This window comes from Ranitomeya imitator, chromosome 6, assembly GCF_032444005.1.
Source record: "Ranitomeya imitator isolate aRanImi1 chromosome 6, aRanImi1.pri, whole genome shotgun sequence".
Taxonomy (NCBI): domain Eukaryota; kingdom Metazoa; phylum Chordata; class Amphibia; order Anura; family Dendrobatidae; genus Ranitomeya; species Ranitomeya imitator.
In genome coordinates, this window is record NC_091287.1 from 240,913,532 (window position 1) to 240,938,379 (window position 24,848).

General features: G+C 44.6%; 1 protein-coding gene across 2 annotated transcripts in view; it reads right to left on the reverse strand.

Moving 5' to 3' along the window:
• GALNT4 (polypeptide N-acetylgalactosaminyltransferase 4) overlaps positions 1 to 21,068 on the reverse strand; it is a 109,179-nt gene extending 88,111 nt beyond the window's left edge. Inside the window, exons 1-2 of one of the 2 annotated variants that reach the window (XM_069730518.1) lie at positions 20,908 to 21,068; positions 9,735 to 10,166 (exon numbers count right to left, since the gene is read on the reverse strand). In XM_069730518.1, coding sequence (XP_069586619.1) covers positions 9,735 to 10,114 — 380 coding nt within the window. In that variant the 5' untranslated portion in view covers positions 10,115 to 10,166; positions 20,908 to 21,068. Of the gene's footprint in view, positions 1 to 9,734; positions 10,167 to 20,879 lie in introns of both variants that reach the window. The other variant, XM_069730519.1, reaches the window with a different exon arrangement.
• Between the last annotated feature and the right edge of the window lie 3,780 nt (positions 21,069 to 24,848).

The following is a 24,848-nucleotide window of genomic DNA, read 5'->3' on the forward strand; positions in this document are numbered from 1 at the left end:
TCACTGTATGTGCTCTGACTACTATGTCCATTGTGGTACTGAATTACCTAATCATAACACAGAGGTGCGTGCAATGAAAGATTATGTCCTAACACCAGTGCCAGGTCGTACTTTGTATGGTCCCCGAACAATGGTATAAATTCCTAAATGGCCCTTTCCCCACCCCTGCTCAAGAGTATTAAAAACTGACAGCAGATGGATGACTGTGTGTGCTGTGAGTGACTTTTTACAGACCAATAGACTCATGTAGGCAATGCTGAGCTGTGAATAGGACACGGATCAGTTTGTTTGTTTTTTTTTTACATAAGGACAAGTAAGATTTTACACAAGATACCTGTGATCACTATGTAATAACCGGTGAACTATACAATAAAACAACGAGGCCAGAGTCACTAGTTATAGAAACCTGCTAGTTTAAAGTCACACTTTGTGAATAAATTGTTGCTACATGTACTAGCCTAAATTTTTGTATAATTGTAAATCTGCAACAATTTGGGTCATGCAAGCAAGATCCCTAAATATACTCAATTTTGCAAGCAGCGTCCGCGGCGCGCCACAAAACACCGGCACATCGCTAGCACGTGCCGAAAATGGAATTTTTTGTGCAGATTCTGCATCTCTTGGCAGAAAACGCAGGTGCGGATTTGATGCGTTTTTTGTGAGGATTTACTTTGGATTTTATGCGTTTTTACCCCTGCGGATTTCTATAATGGAATGGGTACAAAAATGCTTCAGATCCGCACAAATAAATGACATGCTCCTTCTTTTCATCCGCAGCGTTTTCCATGCGGACTTTTCCGCAGCATTAGCACAGCAATTTTTTTTTTCCATTGATTTACATTGTACTGTAAATCACTTGTGGATCTACAGCGTTTCTGCACGGAAAAAAACGCTGCAGATTCGCAGTAAATCCGCAACGTGTGCACATAACCATAATCTCAGATAGCAAAAACAATTATTTGTGTTATAATTTAGAAAGGTTGTTAGAAACCTCTCCCACCTTGAACATAATCCTGTTAACTTCCACCAGTTTTCCCCTTGAGAAAAGGTGTAGTCTTAAGGTACTGTCACACTAGACGATATCGCTAGCGATCCGTGACGTTGCAGCGTCCTCGCTAGCGATATCATCCAGTGTGACAGGCAGCAGCGATCAGGCCCCTGCTGTGCTGTCGCTGGTCGGGGAAGAAAGTCCAGAACTTTATTTGGTCACTGGACTCCCCGTAGACATCGCTGAATCGGCGTGTGTGACACCGATTCAGCGATGTCTTCGCTGGTAACCAGGGTAAACATCGGGTAACTAAGCGCAGGGCCGCGCTTAGTAACCCGATGTTTACCCTGGTTACCATCCTAAAAGTAAAAAAACAAACACTACATACTTACCTACCGCTGTCTGTCCCCGGCGCTCTGCACTCCTCCTGCTCTGGCTGTGAGCGTCGGTCAGCCGGAAAGCAGAGCGGTGACGTCACCGCTCTGCTTTCCGGCTGCCCGGCGCTCACAGCCAGACCAGAGAAGCAGAGCGCCGAGGACAGACAGCGGTAGGTAAGTATGTAGAGTTTGTTTTTTTACTTTTTAGGATGGTAACCAGGGTAAACATCGGGTTACTAAGCGCGGCCCTGCGCTTAGTAACCCGATGTTTACCCTGGTTACCGGGGACCTCGGGATCGTTGGTCGCTGGAGAGCTGTCTGTGTGACAGCTCTCCAGCGACCAAACAGCGACGCTGCAGCGATCCGGATCGTTGTCGGTATCGCTGCAGCGTCGCTTAGTGTGTCGGTACCTTTAGTACTTCACAAAAAAAAAACCCTTCCAAACCGATACAGAACCCTGTATGCACTACAAAGGAACTACAGTTGTGGCCAAAAGTATTGACACCCCTGCAATTCTGTCAGATAATACTCAGTTTCTTCCTGAAAATGATTGCAAACACAAATTATTTGGTATTATTATCTTCATTTAATTTGTCTTAAATGAAAAAACACAAAAGAGAATGAAGCAAAAAGCAAAACATTGATCATTTCACACAAAACTCCAAAAATGGGCCAGACAAAAGTATTGGCACCCTCAGCCTAATACTTGGTTGTACAACCTTTAGCCAAAATAACTGCGACCGACCACTTCCAGTAACCATCAATGAGTTCCTTACAATGCTCTGCTGGAATTTTAGACCATTCTTCTTTGGCAAACTGCTCCAGGTCCCTGATATTTGAAGGGTGCCTTCTCCAAACTGCCATTTTTAGATCTCTCCACAGATGTTCTATGGGATTCAGGTCTGGACTCATTGCTGGCCACCTTAGAAGTCTCCAGTGCTTTCTCTCAAACCATTTTCTAGTGCTTTTTGAAGTGTGTTTTGGGTCATTGTCCTGCTGGAAGACCCATGACCTCTGAGGGAGACCCAGCTTTCTCACACTGGGCACTACATTATGCTGAAAATTTTTTTGAAACAAAACAATATTGAAGCCAGCATATTAAACAAATAATTTAAATAGAGTAGGGTGGACCTCAGGGAAATGGAATATGCTGTATGGATAAATGGGGACCAGCTACCAAAAAACATGTGCTAAACAAAAAAGAAAAGGAAACAGACAGCCATATAGTCCCATAAAAGATAACTCTTTATTGAAATACATTAAAAACACCAGACAAAAAACAGGGGTACAAGAGGGGATGGAAGTACGCTCCTAATGGCAATGAAAAGCAGGTCTGAGAGCCAATCCACAGACCGTGCTGCAATAGTGGCGTAATGTTACAAGACACTTCCCCATACCACATAATAAATAATCAGATCAATACAGGGCAAGTGCCCTCGCATGGGAAGTATAGCATATAGTATCAATAAATCAACATACCCACAGCAGGCACCACGGATCCAGGGAACAGACAAGCAGGCCAGACCCCGACGTGCGTTTCGGAGCGAACAGCTCCTTCATCAGGCTCCTGGTGGTGTTTTTAATGTATTTCAATAAGAGTTCAGAGTTATCTTTTATGGAACCATATGGCTGCCTGTTTCCTTTCCTTTTTTGTTTTGCAAAATTTGTTGGTAGTCTTCAGACTTCATAATGCCATGTACACGGTCAAGTAGTCCAGTGCCAGAGGCAGCAAAGCAACCCCAAAACATCAGGGAACCTCTGCCATGTTTGACTGTAGGGACCGTGTTCTTTTCTTGAATGCCTCTTTTTTTTCTCCTGTAAACTCTATGTTGAAGCCTTCGCCCAACAAGCTCTACTTTTGTCTCATCTGACCAGAGAACATTCTTCCAAAACGTTTTAGGCTTTTTCAGGTAAGTTTTGGCAAACTCCAGCCTGGCTTTTTTATGTCTCGGGTAAGAAGTGGGGTCTTCCTGGGTCTCCTACCATACAGTCCCTTTTCATTCAGACGCCGACGGATAGTACGGGTTGACACTGTTGTACCCTCGGCCTGCAGGGCAGCTTGAACTTGTTTGGATGTTAGTCGAGGTTCTTTATCCAACATCCGAACAATCTTGCGTTGAAATCTCTTGTCAATTTTTCTTTTCCGTCCACATCTAGGGAGGTTAGCCACAGCACCATGGGCTTTAAACTTCTTGATGACACTGCGCACGGTAGACACAGGAACATTCAGGTCTTTGGAGATGAACTTGTAGCCTTGAGATTGCTCGTGCTTCCTCACAATTTGGTTTCTCAAGTCCTCAGACAGTTCTTTGGTCTTCTTTCTTTTCTCCATGATCAATGTGGTACACACAAGGACACAGGACAGAGGTTGAGTCAACTTTAATCCATGTCAACTGGCTGCAAGTGTGATTTAGTTATTGCCAACACCTGTTTGGTGCCACATGTAAGTTAAAGGTGCTGTTAATTACACAAATTAGAGAAGCATCACATGATTTTTCGAACAGTGTCAATACTTTTGTCCATCCCCTTTTTTAGGTTTGGTGTGGAATTATATCCAGTTTGGCTTTAGGACAATTCTTTTTGTGTTTTTTCATTTAAGACAAATTAAATGAAGATAATAATAACAAAGAATTTGTGTTTTGCAATCATTTTCAGGAAGAAAAGGAGTATTATCTGACAGAATTGCAGGGGTGTCAATACTTTTGGCCACAACTGTACCAGTAATTGCATGTTACAGTCTTACTTTCCCTGTCGCATTTGACCAAATCCTCAACTCCCCACACTACAGTGGAGAAATGAATTAGAACAATCTAAAAACATTCTTTTACTATCGTCACTCCTGGTTTTGTGATGAATTCCCTAGGGCTCATTTACACACCGCACATGTGGGTGCAGCATGTAAAGAAAGCCGCATAGAACAAACAAAGGTAACTTTCCAGGTTTAACCAAATACTAACTAATTAACGATTGCACTGAATCATGTCGACAAACATTGTGCTTACATGGAGTAAATGTGAAACAAGGCTTTCCCACCAATTAATTTTGATGGCAGCCCTGTGCTACTGTGATCTTTTCCAGGCTCCCTTAATTTAGCAAAAAGCTATTACACCTGCTTATCACACAATCATGTGATTTTACAAGGCAACAACTCTTCCCCTGCAAAATCAAAAGATTATGTCAGAAACATCCTTTTCTCCCCAGGGGAACACCGAACTGTACACGCTCTGAAGCTTTGCCTCAGCATTGGAGGAGCACAGTGGTACTAAAGCTGGCCGATTTGGGGGTTACACCTATACTCCAGCGATCAGGACCCCTTTAGAGCAGTGACCATCTGCTGTGAGCGGTAGAAGAGTGTCAGTGCTCCGAGCCTCTTGCATCATATAATCGGAGCACAGCTGCAGAGGAGACGGAGAAAGTAATTTCTCCATCTCCTCCATTACCGGTGACTGCGGGAACTGCACTGCCCTCGGGTGATTTCCGATGTGATGTTACCCACGCACCCATAGACTTATATGGGCAAGTGCGGTCTGATTCATGGATGCCATCGCAGCATGCTGCAACTGTTCTCGCATTCCGAATGGGCATGAGAAAATAATCACGGATGTGAGCTGCCACATAGGTTAACATTTGGCCGAGGGCAATTTGATTGTCGGATGACACTCGTCCGACTACATCGCAAATGGGAGCGAGCCCTTATAGAAGAGAGCTAACAAGAACTGTGCATGTTTGGCCATCACTGCCACACTGCAGCAATGGAAAGGAAACTAGGCAATTAGCAGTATACAAAATAAGACAACCCCCATATGATCCTAAGGTATTTGCTATGCAATCTGAGAGCAGCATTTTGTAGAGGCTGATTACAGTGATATGTCCCTTACTAAAGGTACCTTCACACTGAACGATATCGCTAGCGATCCGTGACGTTGCAGCGTCCTGGCTAGCGATATCGTTCAGTTTGACACGCAGCAGCGACCAGGATCCTGCTGTGATGTCGTTGGTCGCTGCAGAAAGTCCAGCACTTTATTTCGTCGCTGGACTCCCTGCAGACATCGCTGAATCGGCGTGTGTGACGCCGATTCAGTGATGTCTTCACTGGTAACCAGGGTAAACATCGGGTTACTAAGCGTAGGGCCGCGCTTAGTAACCCGATGTTTACCCTGGTTACCAGCGTAAAAGTAAAAAAAAAAAAACACTACATACTTACCTTCCGCTGTCTGTCCTCGGCGCTGTGCTTCTCTGCACTGGCTGTGAGCGCCGGCCAGCCGGAAAGCACAGCGATGATGTCACCGCTCTGCTTTCAGGCCGCTGTGCTCACAGTCAGTGCAGGAAGCAGAGCGCCGGGGACAGACAGCGGAAGGTAAGTATGTAGTTTTTTTTTTTTACTTTTACGCTGGTAACCAGGGTAAACATCGGGTTACTAAGCGCGGCCCTGCGCTTAGTAACCCGATGTTTACCCTGGTTACCGGCATCGTTGGTCGCTGGAGAGCTGTCTGTGTGACAGCTCTCCAGCGACCAAACAGCGACGCTGCAGCGATCGAAATCGTTGTCGGTATCGCTGCAGCGTCGCTGAGTGTGAAGGTACCTTAAGCTAGGTTTTGCTTTTTTCAAAACAATCAATACTTTATCAGCATGAGATTATCATTGTGCCCTCTAGTCAATTGCTCTGTGCAACCATGCGCCGCCGCAGCTTTTTGTTAATGTACAGTGTACACAGTACCAATCTGCAGCAGCAGATAAAACAGGGATTGTTTCAAAATGACAGCATGCAAACCAGAAAGTGACAATGCTGGAATCAGGGTCTCAGCCCCTACATAAATATGCTCTCAAATCATATAGCAAAATCCAGGTGACAGATTCCCTTTAACCATTCTTACAATGAAGCATATCTCAAGACCTTGCATTTTTTTTTTTTTTCTTATTTTTTGTCTACTGCTGATTGCCTAGGTTTCTGGCCACTACTGCAGTCTCATGTGTCAGACACATTGCTGGAATCAGGGTCTCAGCCTCTAGATCATGCTGGTCTCAGATTAAATTGCAACAACCTGGTTACAGTTGTATAGTAGGGAAGCGCAGATCAATATTTTCACTGGTGGTTGACAGTTTAGAGTAGTCAATGCGTAAAAGTGATATCCCTGATGGTTTAGCATATGAAAGGGCTTACTAGTATCATCCCTGGTGCTTTTTAGTAGACAAGGGCTTACTAGTATCATCCCTGGTGCTTTTTAGTAGACAAGGGCTTACTAGTATTATCCCTGGTGGTTTACAGTAGTGAAGGGCTTACTAGTATCGTCCCTGGTGGTTTACAGTAGTGAAGGGCTTACTAGTATCATCCCTGGTGCTTTTTAGTAGACAAGGGCTTACTAGTATCATCCCTGGTGGTTTACACTACAGTAGTGAAGGGCTTACTAGTATCGTCCCTGGTGGTTTACAGTAGTGAAGGGCTTACTAGTATCGTCCCTGGTGGTTAACAGTAGTGAAGGGCTTACTAGTATCGTCCCTGGTGGTTGTCAGTAGTGAAGGGCTTACTAGTATCGTCCCTGGTGCTTTACAGTAGTGAAGGGCTTACTAGTATCATTCCTGGTGGTTTACAGTAGTCAAGGGCTTACTAGTATCGTCCCTGGTGCTTTACAGTAGTGAAGGGCTTACTAGTATCATTCCTGGTGGTTTACAGTAGTCAAGGGCTTACTAGTATCGTCCCTGGTGCTTTACAGTAGTGAAGGGCTTACTAGTATCGTCTCTGGTGGTTTACAGTAGTGAAGGGCTTACTAGTATCGTCCCTGGTGGTTTACAGTAGTGAAGGGCTTACTAGTATCGTCCCTGGTGGTTGTCAGTAGTGAAGGGCTTACTAGTATCGTCCCTGGTGGTTTACAGTAGTCAAGGGCTTACTAGTATCATCCCTGGTGGTTTACAGCAGGGGTCCCCAACTCCAGTCCTCAAGGCCCACCAACATGTCATGTTTTCAGGATTTCCTTAGTCTTGCCCAGGTAATAATTGCATCACCTGTGCAATGCAAAGGAAATCCTGAAAACATGACCTGTTGGTGGGCCTTGAGGACTGGAGTTGGGGACCCCTGGTTTACAGTAGTGAAGGGCTTACTAGTATCGTCCCTGGTGGTTTACAGTAGTGAAGGGCTTACTAGTATCGTCCCTGGTGGTTTACAGTAGTGAAGGGCTTACTAGTATCGTCCCTGGTGGTTAACAGTAGTGAAGGGCTTACTAGTATCGTCCCTGGTGCTTTACAGTAGTGAAGGGCTTACTAGTATCATTCCTGGTGGTTTACAGTAGTCAAGGGCTTACTAGTATCGTCCCTGGTGCTTTACAGTAGTGAAGGGCTTACTAGTATCATCCCTGGTAGTTTACAGTAGTGAAGGGCTTACTAGTATCGTCCCTGGTGGTTTACAGTAGTCAAGGGCTTACTTGTATTATCCCTTTTGGTTTACAGTAGTCAAGGGCTTACTAGTATCATCCCTGGTAGTTTACAGTAGTGAAGGGCTTACTAGTATCGTCCCTGGTGGTTTACAGTAGTGAAGGGCTTACTAGTATCGTCCCTGGTGGTTTACAGTAGTGAAGGGCTTACTAGTATCGTCCCTGGTGGTTAACAGTAGTGAAGGGCTTACTAGTATCGTCCCTGGTGCTTTACAGTAGTGAAGGGCTTACTAGTATCATTCCTGGTGGTTTACAGTAGTCAAGGGCTTACTAGTATCGTCCCTGGTGCTTTACAGTAGTGAAGGGCTTACTAGTATCGTCCCTGGTGGTTTACAGTAGTCAAGGGCTTACTTGTATTATCCCTTTTGGTTTACAGTAGTCAAGGGCTTACTAGTATCATCCCTGGTAGTTTACAGTAGTGAAGGGCTTACTAGTATCGTCCCTGGTGGTTTACAGTAGTGAAGGGCTTACTAGTATCATCCCTGGTAGTTTACAGTAGTGAAGGGCTTACTAGTATCGTCCCTGGTGGTTTACAGTAGTGAAGGGCTTACTAGTATCATCCCTGGTAGTTTACAGTAGTGAAGGGCTTACTAGTATCGTCCCTGGTGGTTTACAGTAGTGAAGGGCTTACTAGTATCATCCCTGGTAGTTTACAGTAGTCAAGGGCTTACTAGTATCGTCCCTGGTGGTTTACAGTAGTCAAGGGCTTACTTGTATTATCCCTTTTGGTTTACAGTAGTCAAGGGCTTACAAGCATCATCCCTGGTGGTTTACAGTATTTAAAGGCTTACTAGTATCGTCCCTGATGGTTTACAGTAGTGAAGGGCTTACTAGTATCATCCCTGGTAGTTTACAGGATTGAAGAGCTTACTAGTCTTATGGTAGATAACAATAGCCAAATAAGTTTGTCCAAAAACCGTTCCTCCGGACCCTTGACAACTATATAATTATGTACCAACGGCAAGGCAGTGCATGTATGTGTTCTCAATAGGGAAAGGGGAATAACGTGAAGCTAGACAGCTCTGACTAAGCTTAACTCCAGTGAGAACAACATATAGGACATGCGGAAATCCAACATGCCCAATTCTTCCCTTCCCCAAGAAGATCGTCAAGGCTGTCGTCAATTGTCACTGGGCAAAAAGACATTCACAGACCAATTTGATCGACACGTCATTCAGAAAACATCCGTGTGAAATCCTAAATGTGTGACCATCCTCCAACTTGTGATTATATACAGCTCTGGCAAAAATTAAGAGACCACCACATGAACACCCTGCCATGAGAGCCCAATCTCCAGCCCTGAACCACATTGAAAACCTCTGGAATGTAATCAAGAGGATGATGGATAGTCACAAGCCATCAAACAAAGAAGGACTGCTTACATTTTTGCACCAGGAGCATTGTGAAAGACTGGTGGAAAGCATGCCAAGACGTATGAAAGCTGTGGTTAAAAATCATGGTTATTCCACAAAATATTGATTTCTGAACTCTTCCTGAGTTAAAACATTAGTACTGTTGTTTCTAAATGAATATGAACTTGTTTATTTGCATTATTTGAGGTTTGAAAGCACTGGGTTTTTTTTTTCTTAATTTTGACCATTTTTCTTTGTCCGAAAAAAACAATTATTGCTTGGAAATTCGGAGACATGTTGTCAGAAGTTTATAGACTAAAAGAACAATTTACATTTTATTCAAAAATATACCTAGAAAGAGAAAAATCAGACAAACTGAACATTTTGCAGTGGCCTCTTATATACAGCTCTGGCAAAAATTATCAAAAACCAATTGGCCTAATTAGATGACATCCAACACAGCACCCAGGGACACATATGTACATTCGTTCATTTCTTATTCAGTGGAACAAGTGACTATCCTGGTTATGGAGAAATTTAGGCATAGTAAAATGGTTATAACACTTCGTACCATTACATCTTGATTACTTACTCATACATCCTGTTATCCTGGATGTGACGATGCAATGAAAGCTGGTCACTCAGATAGATATTAATTGCATACTTTTCAATGCTTTCCTCCTGCATCTTCTTTTCGGCAGAATTAAGCTGCAGGTGAGCCGCTTTTCCCCACTCTCCGAGTGCATTTGGATTTGGGGAAGGTTTATTATACACAGGACGGGCTAAGTCCTCCTCTTTCTCTTCAGTGGCAGGTAAATCTCTGTCCAATCTTTTATTTGTAGCATGGTCCTCTTTTTCCAAGGAAGAGAAAGAAGAAACAGAAAGTTCTACTACCATATAGGTGACCATAAACAGTCCGACCAATACAACAGTCTTCACAATGAGTGAGCATCTCCTCAGGCGGATCCTCATGGCATGAGACTTGTGATCTGGCCCAAGTACCAGCTCAACTGACACTGCAAGTCTGAAAGAAGACAGACATTAGATCACATCGGGAAATTTGGGCAAAATGTTATTGGCAGAGAGCTGGTCATAGTGCTTAATATATTGCAGCATCTCATAGGAAACATCCATACGTGGCATAAAGCAAGCTACACAAGTCAATATTTATCTTAGAACCGATTCTAATTAGTGCAGCAATGTTTACCTTGGAATAACATATTAAAGGAACTAGAAATAAATATAAATAAACACGTCTGTGGATTCATGTCAAGGCAGCAGGTTCTTACATGACTTTGGTCAGCAGCGTAAAAAGCAATAATCCAGAACCTGCCGCCATATCTAGGTCATGAAAAGTCTAAAAATCTACACATTGCTACGTTGTGCTTTTTTTTCCCCAGCAATTGTGGTAAACCACATCGCAACTTGTTCCTAAGAGCAGATAGCAGGACCTTTACATGATGCCTTAGGTGTCCAGGACCTTCGTCTCAAGTAGTGCAGAGCCATGAGAAAATGTAATGATAAACATGATCCTGCTGCACTAAAGGTCTACACATATAGTAGTGGCCCCCAAGATTACATATCAGGGTCCTAAATGATCATTTTAGTACTTTTAACATTTAATTAACCTATTATTACCAAAGGGAAATCTCCCTTAAAAATCACATATTCCGTAGCAGCTCGTCATAGAGGGTTGGTGAGATACATGGAGATTTACTATAACTTCTTGTGAAACTAATCTTAATAACTGGTCTTAGACTGAGTTCACACTTTGTGGCAACCTGACTGCAACAAGTGGATTGCAGCAAGTCTATTATGGACAATCTATTGTCCTTCCTCAGAAAATAACTTGCTTACACCAAGGAACAAGTGTCTGACCCATCATTGCCCCATGTAAGAGCGTTTTAATGCTCCATGATCAGAGAAAGCTCGGCCCATAGGTCAGGTTGATACAAATGTAAGGTCACGGTGACTCACAAGAGAAACAAATAGAAGGTTATAAAGCAAGGTCAGAGAGATTTGACAAATCGGATGCTTCAAACACTTTGATCAAATGTCCCATCCGTTAGCTTTCTTACACCGTATCAGCACTGTGTGCCGCCTGTCACCATCTGCTTAATTTATGTAACTATACGAGAAAGCTTTGCACCAAGAACAGAGCGCCTATTTTTTGTCTACAACGTTTTTTTCTCACTACACATCTTAATGGCTCATCATCTAGAACTGCCATAAGTTTTTATCTGGTAGCGGTTTGCGCACATTCTGAAAACAGGGGTGCATGGTCCTTTGTTTTAAATAGAAAGTCGTTGATTTTATTTTTAAATGTTACACACCTCAGATAGGCTTTAGTGGGCATTAGTATGTGATCAGTACTGGATCCGTACTTCTGAGGGAACTTCTAAAGCATCCGTCCTTCCTTGAAATCAGCCACTCAGTATATCCAGTATTACGGATACATGGCTATGTTGGGGACAATCTCCCAAAGTATGTAAGGTTATGTATGTGCAAAGATGGATCGTTAATTTCATCACTTCAGACCCCCCCAAAATGGACTGATCTTGTTTTCAGCAGTTGGGCGTTGAGTAAAATTCATATAATTGTTAATTGAGTTTGGTCTATTTTTTCTCTAAATTGTACTGCCAGTGTTTCACAATAATTATCTCACATTTAGAGTTCGCCCACACTGCGGTATATTCGCTCATGCGATAGCGTTGGGCAGGTTATGTAAATGACACTCGGCTCCAACTTTGTCAGAGTTAGATCCGAGTGTCATCTTACTGTGATCCGATTTTATTATCGCAACTCAGGTTTGAAGAAGGAGAACTTAATTTCTACATCTTCTCCATTGTCTCTATGAGCGGACATCAGACTGATGACATCCGATTGCAGGCGATGTTTCACAAGCACCTGTAGACTTGACGAATATCGGATGCACTCACAGCATGCTGCCCTAGTATGGTCCGAGGGCTAGCCTATAAAACATCACATAGCACATGGCCGTGTTATACCCTAGTGTGTGCTCTTTAAGACACTGGCACAACCACCAAGGTTTTCCTTGGGGAAGCTGGCAATCTGGTCCTGTAAGCGGTTTAGCTGGCGGTTATGCCATAGCTTTTTTATGGCAGCTCAGCGGCTGGTGTTTTTTGCTATTATTTATTCTAACTAGCAAATAATGAATAGGCTACTTCTTTAACGGCGTCACAGTTTCCATAACACGGAGATTAAAAGATGTGACAGACTGAACGTGTGCACAGCAATGTCTTTTAGATTGCGCATTATAGTTATTATTATTAGATTGTGCATTATGTTCGCTTTTTGTGGAGCTTTTTCAGGCAGATTCCGTCTTGTGAACATAACCTTATGCTCATTGTGGGAATGTAGCCTCTCTTAAGTTTTTGATGTTGCAGATTTTCTGCAGCATTCTACACCTCTTAAGTAAATTCGGTTATTTGTGTTTTTACTCATGAACCTTGTTAATTTTTGATCCTTCCCGGTATTTGGCTTTAATAAAAAAAAACTTTATTGATACAGTTATGTGCGGATTACCTGAGTTTTGTAACCTTCGGATTTATCACATCTAATGCAATTCTATGGGGAAAATCTGCATATAACACTCAGTTTACCCACAAAAGAAATTGACATATTGCAGATTTGAAACACATGCAACCCAACTCCATTTACACATCATAAAAAAAAAATAAAAAAAAAAACAGCCATTGTAGGAACTTAAAGGGACACTGTCACCTGAATTTGGAGGGAACAATCTTCAGCCATGGAGGCGGGATTTTGGGGTTTTTGATTCACCCTTTCCTTACCCGCTGGCTGCATGCTGGCTGCAATATTGGATTGAAGTTCATTCTCTGTCCTCCATAGTACACGCCTGCACAAGGCAAGATTGTCTTGTGCAGGTATGTACTACGGAAGACAGAGAATAAGCTTCAATCCAATATTGCAGCCAGCATGCAGCCAGCGGGTAAGGAAAGGGTGAATCAAAAACCCCAAAACCCCGCCTCCATGGCTGAAGATTGTTCCCTCCAAATTCAGGTGACAGTGTCCCTTTAACCTTAGGCCTCATTCACATGACAGTATTTTTGATCAGTATCTGTATGCCATAACCAGAAGAGTTTAAACTGTTACCTAAATATCTACTTTTTTTTGCTTTTTTTAATGCTAATTTTCAGCTGCTTTTTACAGTACCAAAGTCTATGAGATTTCAGAAATCTCATGCACACACATTGGTTTTTTGTGTCATCACTCAGGATTTTGCGCTTTGCTGCTTTTTTTTTTTGGACATAGAGCAGGTCACTTCTTTCGGCGTTTTTGCAGCGTTTTTCACCCATTGGCTTGAATGGGTGTTGAAAAAACGCTGCAAACATTCAGGTATCATTATTTGCAGCGCTTTTGCTGCAGAAAAGTCATGGGAGCACTATGCACAAAAAGACACAAGTTAGCCCAAAAACAGTACCAAAACCTGCATTTTTGCAGCAGCTTGTTTCCTGCAAAGAAATCAAGAAAAAAAAGCAGCAAAAACACCCAGTGTGAACTTACCCTAACCCTTTAATAAAAAAAAAACAAACACTTATTTATAGCACACCAACAATGAGACTACTACAGTAATCTCCTAAAAGAACACATCAAAGTAAGGCAGTAACAAGCTTAGACTTTGTCGTTCAGGATGAAGCACAGTCAGAAATAAAATACAAAAAAAAAGTGTGGCCATGATATCGGAGTGCCTGCTTCATTATTCGATAGATGTTCATTAATTTAAGAAATATATATTTCAGTGATAAAAACTGACTTCCTACGAAGTTTGGGCAAGGTCTACTACTTCTTGGATGGCTCTTCTGCACAGGATGTACGGTAAACAGGAAAAACTTTATAAATGTCTGCCGTCACAAGAAAGATGTGGAGTGGTTCATATTTTATTGCTTGATTATTTTATGCATTTTTTGAAAAATTTATAAACATATAGTTTTTCCAAAAATCGACCATCAAAATTTAGAATTTAACTTCTCAAAAACAAAATATCAAGAAACATACTTGAGTCATATCAAATGAACTCTGATCAAAATGGTGCCTTCCCCACATCTCGATCTTAATTTTACTCCGAGATACGATAAACAATATAAAGTCAAATTGAGGCTTTCAAAACTTAATTCACTAAAGTAGCACTCAAAAAAACAAAGAAAATATACTAAGAGGTCAGGTAAAAAAAATATATATATTCAGATCACTTGAAATGGAGTGACCCATAACCGGTACAATAATTGGGGACTGATTACTGGTGGGGTTTGGCAAACAGCATAAAAAAGGAATGCAGAAAACACTGGCATTTTTAGTTGCATTACCTCTCAAAACAAGTTATTATAGTTAAAAAATGTATTGTGTAAGGTTTTCTTTAACATTAAATTGTATATTACGAAAAATGGCTCAAGGACCTGGTTGCAATGTTTTTTCTACACTGGAGTTCGGAGATTATAGGCTTTAGACATTTAGAGTATCTAATTTGCAAGATTCCACTTCACCAAGATTCTTCTCTGGGGGTGTTAACTTTTTCTTATTTATGATGCTGCCCAATCATAAGAAGGCAGTTATAGGGGGGGGGGAAAGCAGATGCCCAAAGAGATGGTTAGACCAAGCATTTTTACTGTGATCTGGTGAGACAGACGTGATGGGTCTCACTTGACCACACTGACAACTCTCAGTCTCGTCACTGGGGCCTCATTCAGCCGTCCGTGTTGTACCCACTTTTTTACACGGATACTACACGTACCCATTAGAATCTATGCTGCTGCTCATAAGTCCGTGTAAAACACACAGACATGTCCATTTTTTTCCCGGCAGCAGAGATGAAAAGGTCCAAAACGAGTCTATGGGTTTGTGAAAAACAAGTACAAACACAAGGATGGCATCTCTGTGCTGTCTGTGTTCACCATTTCACAGGATGGGAGAAGCTTTGTAATTTATTTATCCATTCGTGAAAAACCTTGATGACACTTGTTGACAGCACAAAGTTTTATTTTAAAAAAATGACATTCCAAAAATACACAGGTGAAGACACACAATAAAACGCCTGAAAAGTAACTTAATTGGTGCAGAAATGCTGCAACATCAAAAACGCACCAGATACTCATGGAAACAGAGTTAGGGCTCGTCATGACGACCGTGTAAATTGGATGAGTGCTAGCCATGATTTTAACAGATAGCACTGCTACCCATGTTATTCTATGGGGATGGACACGGCGTGGTCAGAGGATGGAATGGGGGGGGGGGGGGGATTCACAGCATGCACGGTGTTTGCCTCTGAGAATCCGAAGGCACTTGCCCATTGACGTCTGTGAAATGGAATCAACCACACTTGGTCAACATCTAACTGCGATCCAGTTTTCACGGACTTACATAATGGAAAAGGTTGAGGAAAAAAAATTTTCTCTCTCCACCCCCGAGAAAATTGTATCCCACTTTGATTAGCGCAACTGGACTAATTTTCTCGGAGAGAAACCGGTTGTCTACACCTAACCTTAGGGTGTGTTCATGACGTTTGAAGTAGAAACACCTCAACCAAGAGTCACATTTTTTGAACTCCTTGTGGTTTTTGGAGAGTTTCTGCTCCAAACACTCAGTGACAATAGAAACCTTAAAATGAACACACTCTTAGTGTGATTAAAATACTCACCTAGCTTCCGGATCCCTCGCTGTAGCGTCCTCTCCTGGCCGCAGCTTCTCCTGTATGCGGTCACGTGGGGCCGCCGATTACAGTACTGACTATGCGGCTCTGCCCCTTTGGGAGGCGGAGCCGCATATTCATGATTGTAATCGGCGGCCCCACGTGACTGCATACAGGAGACGCTGCGGCCAGGAGAGGACGCTACAGCGAGGGATCCGGAAGCTAGGTGAGTATTTTAATCACAGCGGGGAAGAAGGGGGGGGGGGGGGCGCACAGGGGGTGGGAGGGGGATGGCACCTGGATCTGCATTTTAAACACTAATATTCATATGTTCCCTGCAGCAAACGCTGCTGCAAGGAACATATGAATCGCGGCTTCAGCACCAGTGGGGGGGACAGCGCTTAATGTAGCGCTGTCTCCTGCATGGCACACGGACTGCACACGGACAATGTACGTGTGCGGTACGTGTTTTACACGGACCCATTGACTTTAATGGGTCCGTGTGATCCGTGCGCTCCCACGAACATTGACATGTCTCCGTGTTTGGCACACGGATACACGGTCCGCAAAAAATCAATGACATCTGAAAAGATGCATTGATTTTTATGTGTCTACGTGTGTCAGTGTCTCTGGTACGTGAGGAAACTGTCACCTCATGTACCGGAGACACTGACGTGTGAGACTGGCCTTAGGATATGTACACACACAGTAGCGCTGCGAAACTGCTGCAAAGAATGAACATAATGCACAGCAAAGTGAAAGTGACGTTGCTGTGCACACATTCAGCATCTTTCTACTTCTTTTAACTTCTCAAGATTAAGAAACTATGAGGTGGCATAAAGTAGTAATATGGTTAGTCTTGCCGCCATAGTGTAAAATACAACGGAGTGACTTCAGGCACCCCTTACAGAGGGCCTGTCACCAGCTCAAAAGCGGACAGTTACCACTGATACCGGAGTATGCCTTTTTCTTTTTTAATTCCACCATATGGTTCCAGAGGTACAGGCCTTCTTATTTAGGGCTAAATTGTATGGTCTTTACCAAGAGGGCGTTACATCCAGGATATTAATGCAGAGCAGTCTAAAGACACGTCACCAGAGAATCCTGTGAGCAACGCTCCCTTGGTAAAGCCCTAAATAATTAATGCTGGATAAAAAGGCCTATATCTCTGGAACTGTATGGCGGATTTATAATACAAAACAAAAAATGCACACACACGTCATACTCAGGTGCCGCAGGAATAAGAAAAACGTTGCCACTTTTGACTAAGTGATGGGTCTTTAAATATTATTCATTGGTATACTTAAGCAATGTAAAAAAAATGCAGGTCTAAAAATAAATTAATCTATATTCTTTTAAACCTGATGAAGTGCTAATCTTGGGCACAAAACAAATTACCGTATATTCAATGCTCAATTCTGGGTGTATATGACCGCCTTCTGGACATCTGTCTAGTCAGCAGTCTTCCCCATGATAGTGGAGCCTACTGAACCTCATTAGAACTCTAGTGCCAACTATTGGAAGTAGCAATCCTAACACTCAATTTCGACTCTTTAACGAGCCTTGTCACATGACTTAGGATAATAGCCAAACCAGAATCTCAATTTGCAGACACAATGTTTCAGGGTACTGCCACTCTTCAGTGCAAAGTAGAGATCTGGTTTGGCTGATTGAGAGGCGTCTTTTATCCTAAGTCACGTGACAAGGCTCGTTAAAGAGTCGACATTGACTGTTAGGATTGCTACTTCCAATAGGTGGCACTAGAGTTCTAGTCCTCTTCCTCTCTGAAGAAACAATTTGCTATTTCCCAGAGGAGCATTGCAGCTTTAAGTCTCCTCACCTCGACATGCTTAACATGTCACTCTCCGCAAGGAGATACGATATTTCTTGGATACTGAAACTGAAAAATTTACTGAGATAATGACTTTTGGGTTTTCATTGGCTGTAAGCCATAATCATAAACATTAACCCCTTCACCCCGAAGCCTGTTTTCAACTTCCTGACCAGGCCATTTTTTTCAATTCTGACCACTGTCACTTTATGAGGTCATAACTCTGAAACGCTTCAACGAATCCTCGTGATTCTGAGACTGTCTTCTCGTGACATATTGTACTTTATGATAGTGGTAAAATTTCGGTCTATATGACAGAAAATGCCCAAAACTGACACCATTCCAAAAACTGCAGCCCTCATGGTACTCAAAACCACATTCAAAACGTTTATTAACCCTTCAGGTGCTTCACAGGAATTTTTGGTATGTTTAAAAAAAATTGAACATTTAACTTTTTTTCACAAAATTTTTACTTCAGATCCAATTTGTTTTATTTTACCAAGGGTAACAGGAGAAACTGAACCACAAAAGTCGTTGTACAATTTGTTCTGAGCACGTCAATACCCCATATGTGGGGATAAACCACTGTTTGGGCACATGGCAGAGCTCGGACGGGAAGGAGCGCCATTTGACATTTCAATGCAAAATTTGCTGGAATTGAGATAGGATGCCATGTCACGTTTGGAGAGCCCCTGATGTGCCTAACAGTGGAACCCCCCCCCCCACAAGTGACCCCATTTTGGAAAGAAGACCCCCTAAGGAACTTATCTAGATGTGTGTTGAGCACCTTGAACCCCCAATTGTTTCACTAAAGTTTAGAATGTAGAGCCGTGAAAATTAAAAAATGATTTTTTTTTTCCCCAAAATGACCTTTTAGCCTGCAATTTTTTATTTTCCCAAGGGTAACAGGAGAAATTGGACCCCAAAAGTTGTTGTCCAATTGGTCCGGAGTACGCTGATACCCCATATGTGGGGGTAAACCACTGTTTGGGCGCATGGCAGAGCTTGGAATGGAAGGAGCGCCGTTTGGAATGCAGACTTAGATGGAATGGTCTGCAGGCGTCAGGTTGCATTTGCAGAGCCCCAGATGTACCTAAACAGTAGAAACCCCCCACAAGTGACCCCATATTGGAAACTAGACCCCCGAAGGGACTTATCTAGATGTGTTGTGAGAACTTTGAACCCCCAAGTGTTCCACTACAGTTTATAACACAGAGCCGTGAAAATAAAAAATCTTTTTTTTTTTTTTTCCACAAAAATTATCTTTTAGCCTCCGATTTTGGCACAGTGTAGGCACCCGCCACTCATACTCACAGTGTAGGCTCCCGCCACTCATACTCACAGTGTAGGCACCCGCCACTCATATTCACAGTGTAGGCAGGCACCCGCCACTCATACTCAGTGTAGGCTCCCGCCACTCATACTCACAGTGTAGGCACCCGCCACTCATACTCACAGTGTAGGCTCCCGTCACTCATACTCACAGAACTTGAGAACTTTGAACCCCCAAGTGTTTCACTACAGTTTATAACAGAGCCGTGAAAATAAAAAATCTTTTTTTTTTTCCACAAAAATTATTTTTTAGCCCCCGATTTTGGCACAGTGTAGGCACCCGCCACTCATACTCACAGTGTAGGCACCCGCCACTCATACTCACAGTGTAGGCACCCAACACTCATACAGTGTAGGCACCTGCCACTAATACAGTGTAGGCACCCGCCACTCATACTCACAGTGTAGGCACCCGCCACTCATACTCACAGTGTAGGCTCTCGTCACTCATACTCACAGTGTAGGCTCCCGACCACTCATACTCACAGTGCAGGCACCCGCCACTCATACTCACAGTGTAGGCTCTCGTCACTCATACTCACAGTGTAGGCTCCCGACCACTCATACTCACAGTGCAGGCACCCGCCACTCATACAGTGTAGGCTCCCGCCACTCATACTCACAGTGTAGGCACCCGCCACTCATACAGTGTAGGCTCCCGCCACTCATATTCAGTGTAGGCAGGCACCCGCCACTCATACTCAGTGTAGGCACCCGCCACTCATACAGTGTAGGCACCCGCCACTCATACTCACAGTGTAGGCACCCGCCACTCATACTCACAGTGTAGGCACCCAACACTCATACAGTGTAGGCACCCGCCACTCATACTCACAGTGTAGGCTCCCACCACTCATACTCACAGTGTAGGCACCCGCCACTTATACTCACAGTGTAGGCTCCCGTCACTCATACTCACAGTGTAGGCACCCGCCACTCATAGTGTAGGCTCCCACCACTCATACTCACAGTGTAGGCACCCGCCACTCATATTCACAGTGTAGGCAGGCACCCGCCACTCATACTCAGTGTAGGCTCCCGCCACTCATACTCACAGTGTAGGCTCCCGCCACTCATACTCACAGTGTAGGCTCCCGCCACTCATACTCACAGTGTAGGCTCCCGCCACTCATACTCACAGTGTAGGCTCCCGCCACTCATACTCACAGTGTAGGCTCCCGCCACTCATACTCACAGTGTAGGCTCCCGCCACTCATACTCACAGTGTAAGCTCCCGTCACTCATACTCACAGTGTAAGCTCCCGTCACTCATACTCACAGTGTAGGCACCCGCCACTCATACAGTGTAGGCTCCCGCCACTCATACTCACAGTGTAGGCTCCTGTCACTCATACAGTGTAGGCAGGCACCCGCCACTCATACTCACAGTGTAGGCACCCGCCACTCGTACTCACAGTGTAGGCTCCCGTCACTCGTACTCAGTGTAGGCTCCCGTCACTCGTACTCACAGTGTAGGCACCCGCCACTCGTACTCACAGTGTAGGCTCCCGTCACTCGTACTCAGTGTAGGCTCCTGTCACTCATACAGTGTAGGCAGGCACCCGCCACTCGTACTCACAGTGTAGGCTCCCGTCACTCGTACTCAGTGTAGGCTCCTGTCACTCATACAGTGTAGGCAGGCACCCGCCACTCATACTCACAGTGTAGGCTCCCGCCACTCATACTCACAGTGTAGGCTCCCGCCACTCATACTCACAGTGTAGGCTCCCGCCACTCATACTCACAGTGTAGGCTCCCGCCACTCATACTCACAGTGTAGGCACCCGCCACTCATACTCACAGTGTAGGCACCCGCCACTCATACAGTGTAGGCTCCCGTCACTCGTACTCACAGTGTAGGCACCCGCCACTCGTACTCAGTGTAGGCTCCCGCCACTCGTACTCACAGTGTAGGCTCCCGTCACTCGTACTCACAGTGTAGGCTGCGCACCAGGGACTCATCCCCGCCGTACGAGGCTCTCCGGCCGCTTCAGGGAAGTGCACTGCTTGTCCCTGCGCCGTCGCCTCCTTTCACTTTCTCGGAGCCTCCTGACGTGTCTATGGCCGCCCCTCCTCTCCAGCCTTCCGCCTCCTCCGGATCATGTGTCTGGCTGACCCCTCCACAGAATGAGGACAGGGCGGTCATTGCGAGCGCACATCTCCGGACTGGTAGCAGGCGGTGCTGTGAGCCCGGGGAACCCCCGCTCTCTGCTCTCCCTCACAAGACATGGCGGGAGGACAGAGCCCCAGCCTCCCGTCCTGTGTCGGGTCATGTATGGGCTCCATAATGGCGTGTGTATGATGCGGTAGGCCAGTGCTGTGCTCCCAGAGCCCACATACACGTCGTTTCTCACTTTATTACTATGCCGTCAATACTTAAAGAGAACCTGTCTGCGGGATTTTACCACGGAAAGTACAGCCATGGCCATGTTAGCGCTGTTATACTGATAATAATGACACCTCAGGTGAAGAAATCCATTGTGTACATCGTCTATAATCGTTATGTGAAGTTTCCTTGTATTCATATCTGGGTGCATTGGGTGGGCCTTTTGTGGGGTCTTCAGCTTTGTTCCGTCCCCTGCGCTGTATCTAGATGTATTATCTTCATGTAAAATGTCGTGTCGGCGCTGTCCCAGCTGCTCGTAGAAGTCTTCAGGAAAATGGCGCCGGCTGCTGATGCGTAGGCTGCTCCGTGCCACCGACACCATTTTACTGGCGCCCACCATTAGTTCAATCTGTGCAAGCACCGCCCGTGGCTAGGCAGCGCCGGCACGGTTACCGGCGCCGCTTACTGTGTACTGAGCCGTGACTGAAGCCTATGACTGAAAGCCTGAGGCCGGCCGCACACGATCTGGCAGCGCTTTGGACACAGCGCACCTTCATTGCACAAGTCTGCAGCGTCCAACAGCAGCATTTACTGATCGTCTGCCCATACCCGGAGGCTGCAGAGAGAAATACAGTTAATTTCCTCTGGGCAGTGGCCACAGAAATAGACCATAGCGATTTATGACAGGACAAGTTCCCTTTAGGGGGGCATACCACAATTTATAATTGTGTTGAAAGCCAAGAGACCCCTCCGATCACCAGAGAGAGGGACTCTGGGCCTTTGTTCACTCCAACCACTCTGACTTGAAGAAATAGACAGTACGCACCTTGCCACCATTGGCATTGGCAGCAAAGACCAGAGGGGAACTCAGAGCTCATGGTCTCTAATGCAAAATCTCCAAAAGAGAACTATCATGTGTATTAATAGTAATTTGGGTCACGCCTTTCTTTCTTCTAAATCTTTTCGGAGGGGTTCATCAGGGACCTTTGAGGGCTCGATACTGGTCAGCAACAATGGTCTCCGTTTATCATACCATTTCAGCCTCGGCAGGCAGTGCGGAGAGCCTTCCACTTGTATTGCACATAGTGCACAGTAAGCTGACATTTTAGGCTTCTTTCACACTTCCGTCTTCTGCTGTGCGTCGTTGTGCAGTAAAATGACGTGTCGACGGACGATATGAAAATAGTGAAAAACGTGTGTGACGCATCCGGTGTAATGACGGATGCGTCGTTTGTGTTGTCACAATTTCAATGGAGAAATTTCAGGAAATCAATTGTCTGGGAGAGAGAGAGAGACTTTTTCCCAGATTTGAAAATCCGTCCGGGCATGCTCAGAGGGGAAAACGTCCATAGGCTTCCATTATAGCCGACGATGGGCAGCGCAGGATGCGTCGCTGACCGATTTTCCGAGGTGCAGAAAAAACGTACCTCCGCACGACAGACCGTTATTTTACGACGGATCCAGTGCACGACGGATGAAACGGATGGCCATCCGTCACAATCTGTCGCTAATACAAGTCTGTGGGAAAATGCAGGATCCTGCATTCTCAAAAATCGATGGATTGTGACGGGAGCTGAAAGACAGAAGTGTGAAAGAGGCCTTATCACTACCTTCGCAACCTTGCGCCTTCAGGTGTCATCAATATTCAAGTGGCCGAGCGCCGTAGCGCATCGCTGATATCTTTGACACCATTGTGTCATTCAAGTGCACCCAAAAGACATCTCCATTGGTGCGACGTCACCTCCCGTAATGAGACACTATGTATTTATAGCCTATTTGTTTCACCTGTACTTGGCACTTTATTCTAATGGTATTTAGGCCACTAAATATTTGTAAGCAAAAACTAGGAGTGGGTGATAAATACAGAAGTGGTGACATGTTTCTATTATACTTTTCCTCTCATTGTTCCACTCCTGGTTTTGGCTTAATCAGAGGAACAGTATAATAGAAACACGTCACCACTTTTGTATTTCTCACCCACTCCTGGTTTTGACTTCCAAATATTGAACGTGGCTTTAGACATATAATTTGCATCTGCCTATGGGACCATATTTTCTATCATTCTCAGCATTTGTTATGACAAACCAGTGTTTATATATGCGGTAAGATATTATTGATCATAATTAGCAGCCTATGAATATACGATTAAGCAGAGCTATTCTCCACGTCAAAGAGACAGAAACCAAACTTGATGGAACCCATTGTAGGTCTTTTGGGGTACATTGGGTGCTTGTAGTACGATGGATCTGACAGAGCATCAGGACTTTTCATTATAAATTGAATCTGCAGTGTTACAGTAACTAAAGGTACCTTCACACTGAGTGACGCTGCAGCGATACCGACAACGTTGTCAATCGCTGCAGCGTCGCTGTTTGGTCGCTGGAGAGCTGTCACACAGACAGCTCTCCAGCGACCAACGATCCCGAGGTCCCCGGTAACCAGGGTAAACATCCGGTTACTAAGCGCAGGGCCGCGCTTAGTAACCCGATGTTTACCATGGTTACCAGCGTAAACGTTAAAAAAACAAACACTACATACTTACCTTCACCTGTCTGTCCTCCAGCGCTCTGCTTTCCTCTGCACTGTCAGCGCCGGTCAGCCGGAAAGCAGAGCGGTGACGTCACAGGATGCAGGAGGAGTGCAGAGAAGCACAGCGCCGGGGACAGACAGCGGAAGGTAAGTATGTAGTGTTTGTTTTTTTAACGTTTACGCTGGTAACCAGGGTAAACATCGGGTTACTAAGCGCGGCCCTGCGCTTAGTAACCCGATGTTTACCCTGGTTACCAGTGAAGACATCGCTGGATCGGCGTCACACACGCCGATCCAGCAATGTCAGCGGGAGATCCAGCGACGAAATAAAGTCCTGGACTTTCCTCAGCGACCAACGATCTCCCAGCAGGGGCCTGATCGTTGGTCGCTGTCACACATAACGATTTCCTTAACAATATCGTTGCTACGTCACAAAAAGCAACAATATCGTTAACGATATCGTTATGTGTGACGGTACTTTTAGGCTAAGAAGTCTGGGAAATCTCAGTATACATATGCAGTATAAAGTCTGAACACATCTTCCGCTGATGATCACTGCTGAACTCCAGGGGTTGACACTGATCACTGCACAGCCTTCCAGTACAGTAATCCTGAAAACATGACCTGTTTGCAGCCCTCAAGGAATGCAGTTTGACACCCCTGGTGAAGACCATCACCCCTCTCACATAAACTACTGGTCACTGAACTATAGGATACATTTGTTCTTGACATTACAGACCTTAGTTACAAGTAAGCATTGAGTTCAGTGAACCTGAAGTCCTCACTGATACATACACAGGACAGGTTTATAGGGTTATTCCCATCTTCTGAAGTGATGACATATTGATAGGATAGGGTATGTCATTTGTAACTGATTGTACAGGGGAAGGGGTGTGTCGACTTCACTCACCTCTGGGGAGGGGAGACAATGACCCAGCAGGGATCGGCTCTCTGGCGCTACCACTTACCCCAGGTCAGTCAGGGTACAGCACTGAGGGAAAATAGATGCCTGAGAGGCTTC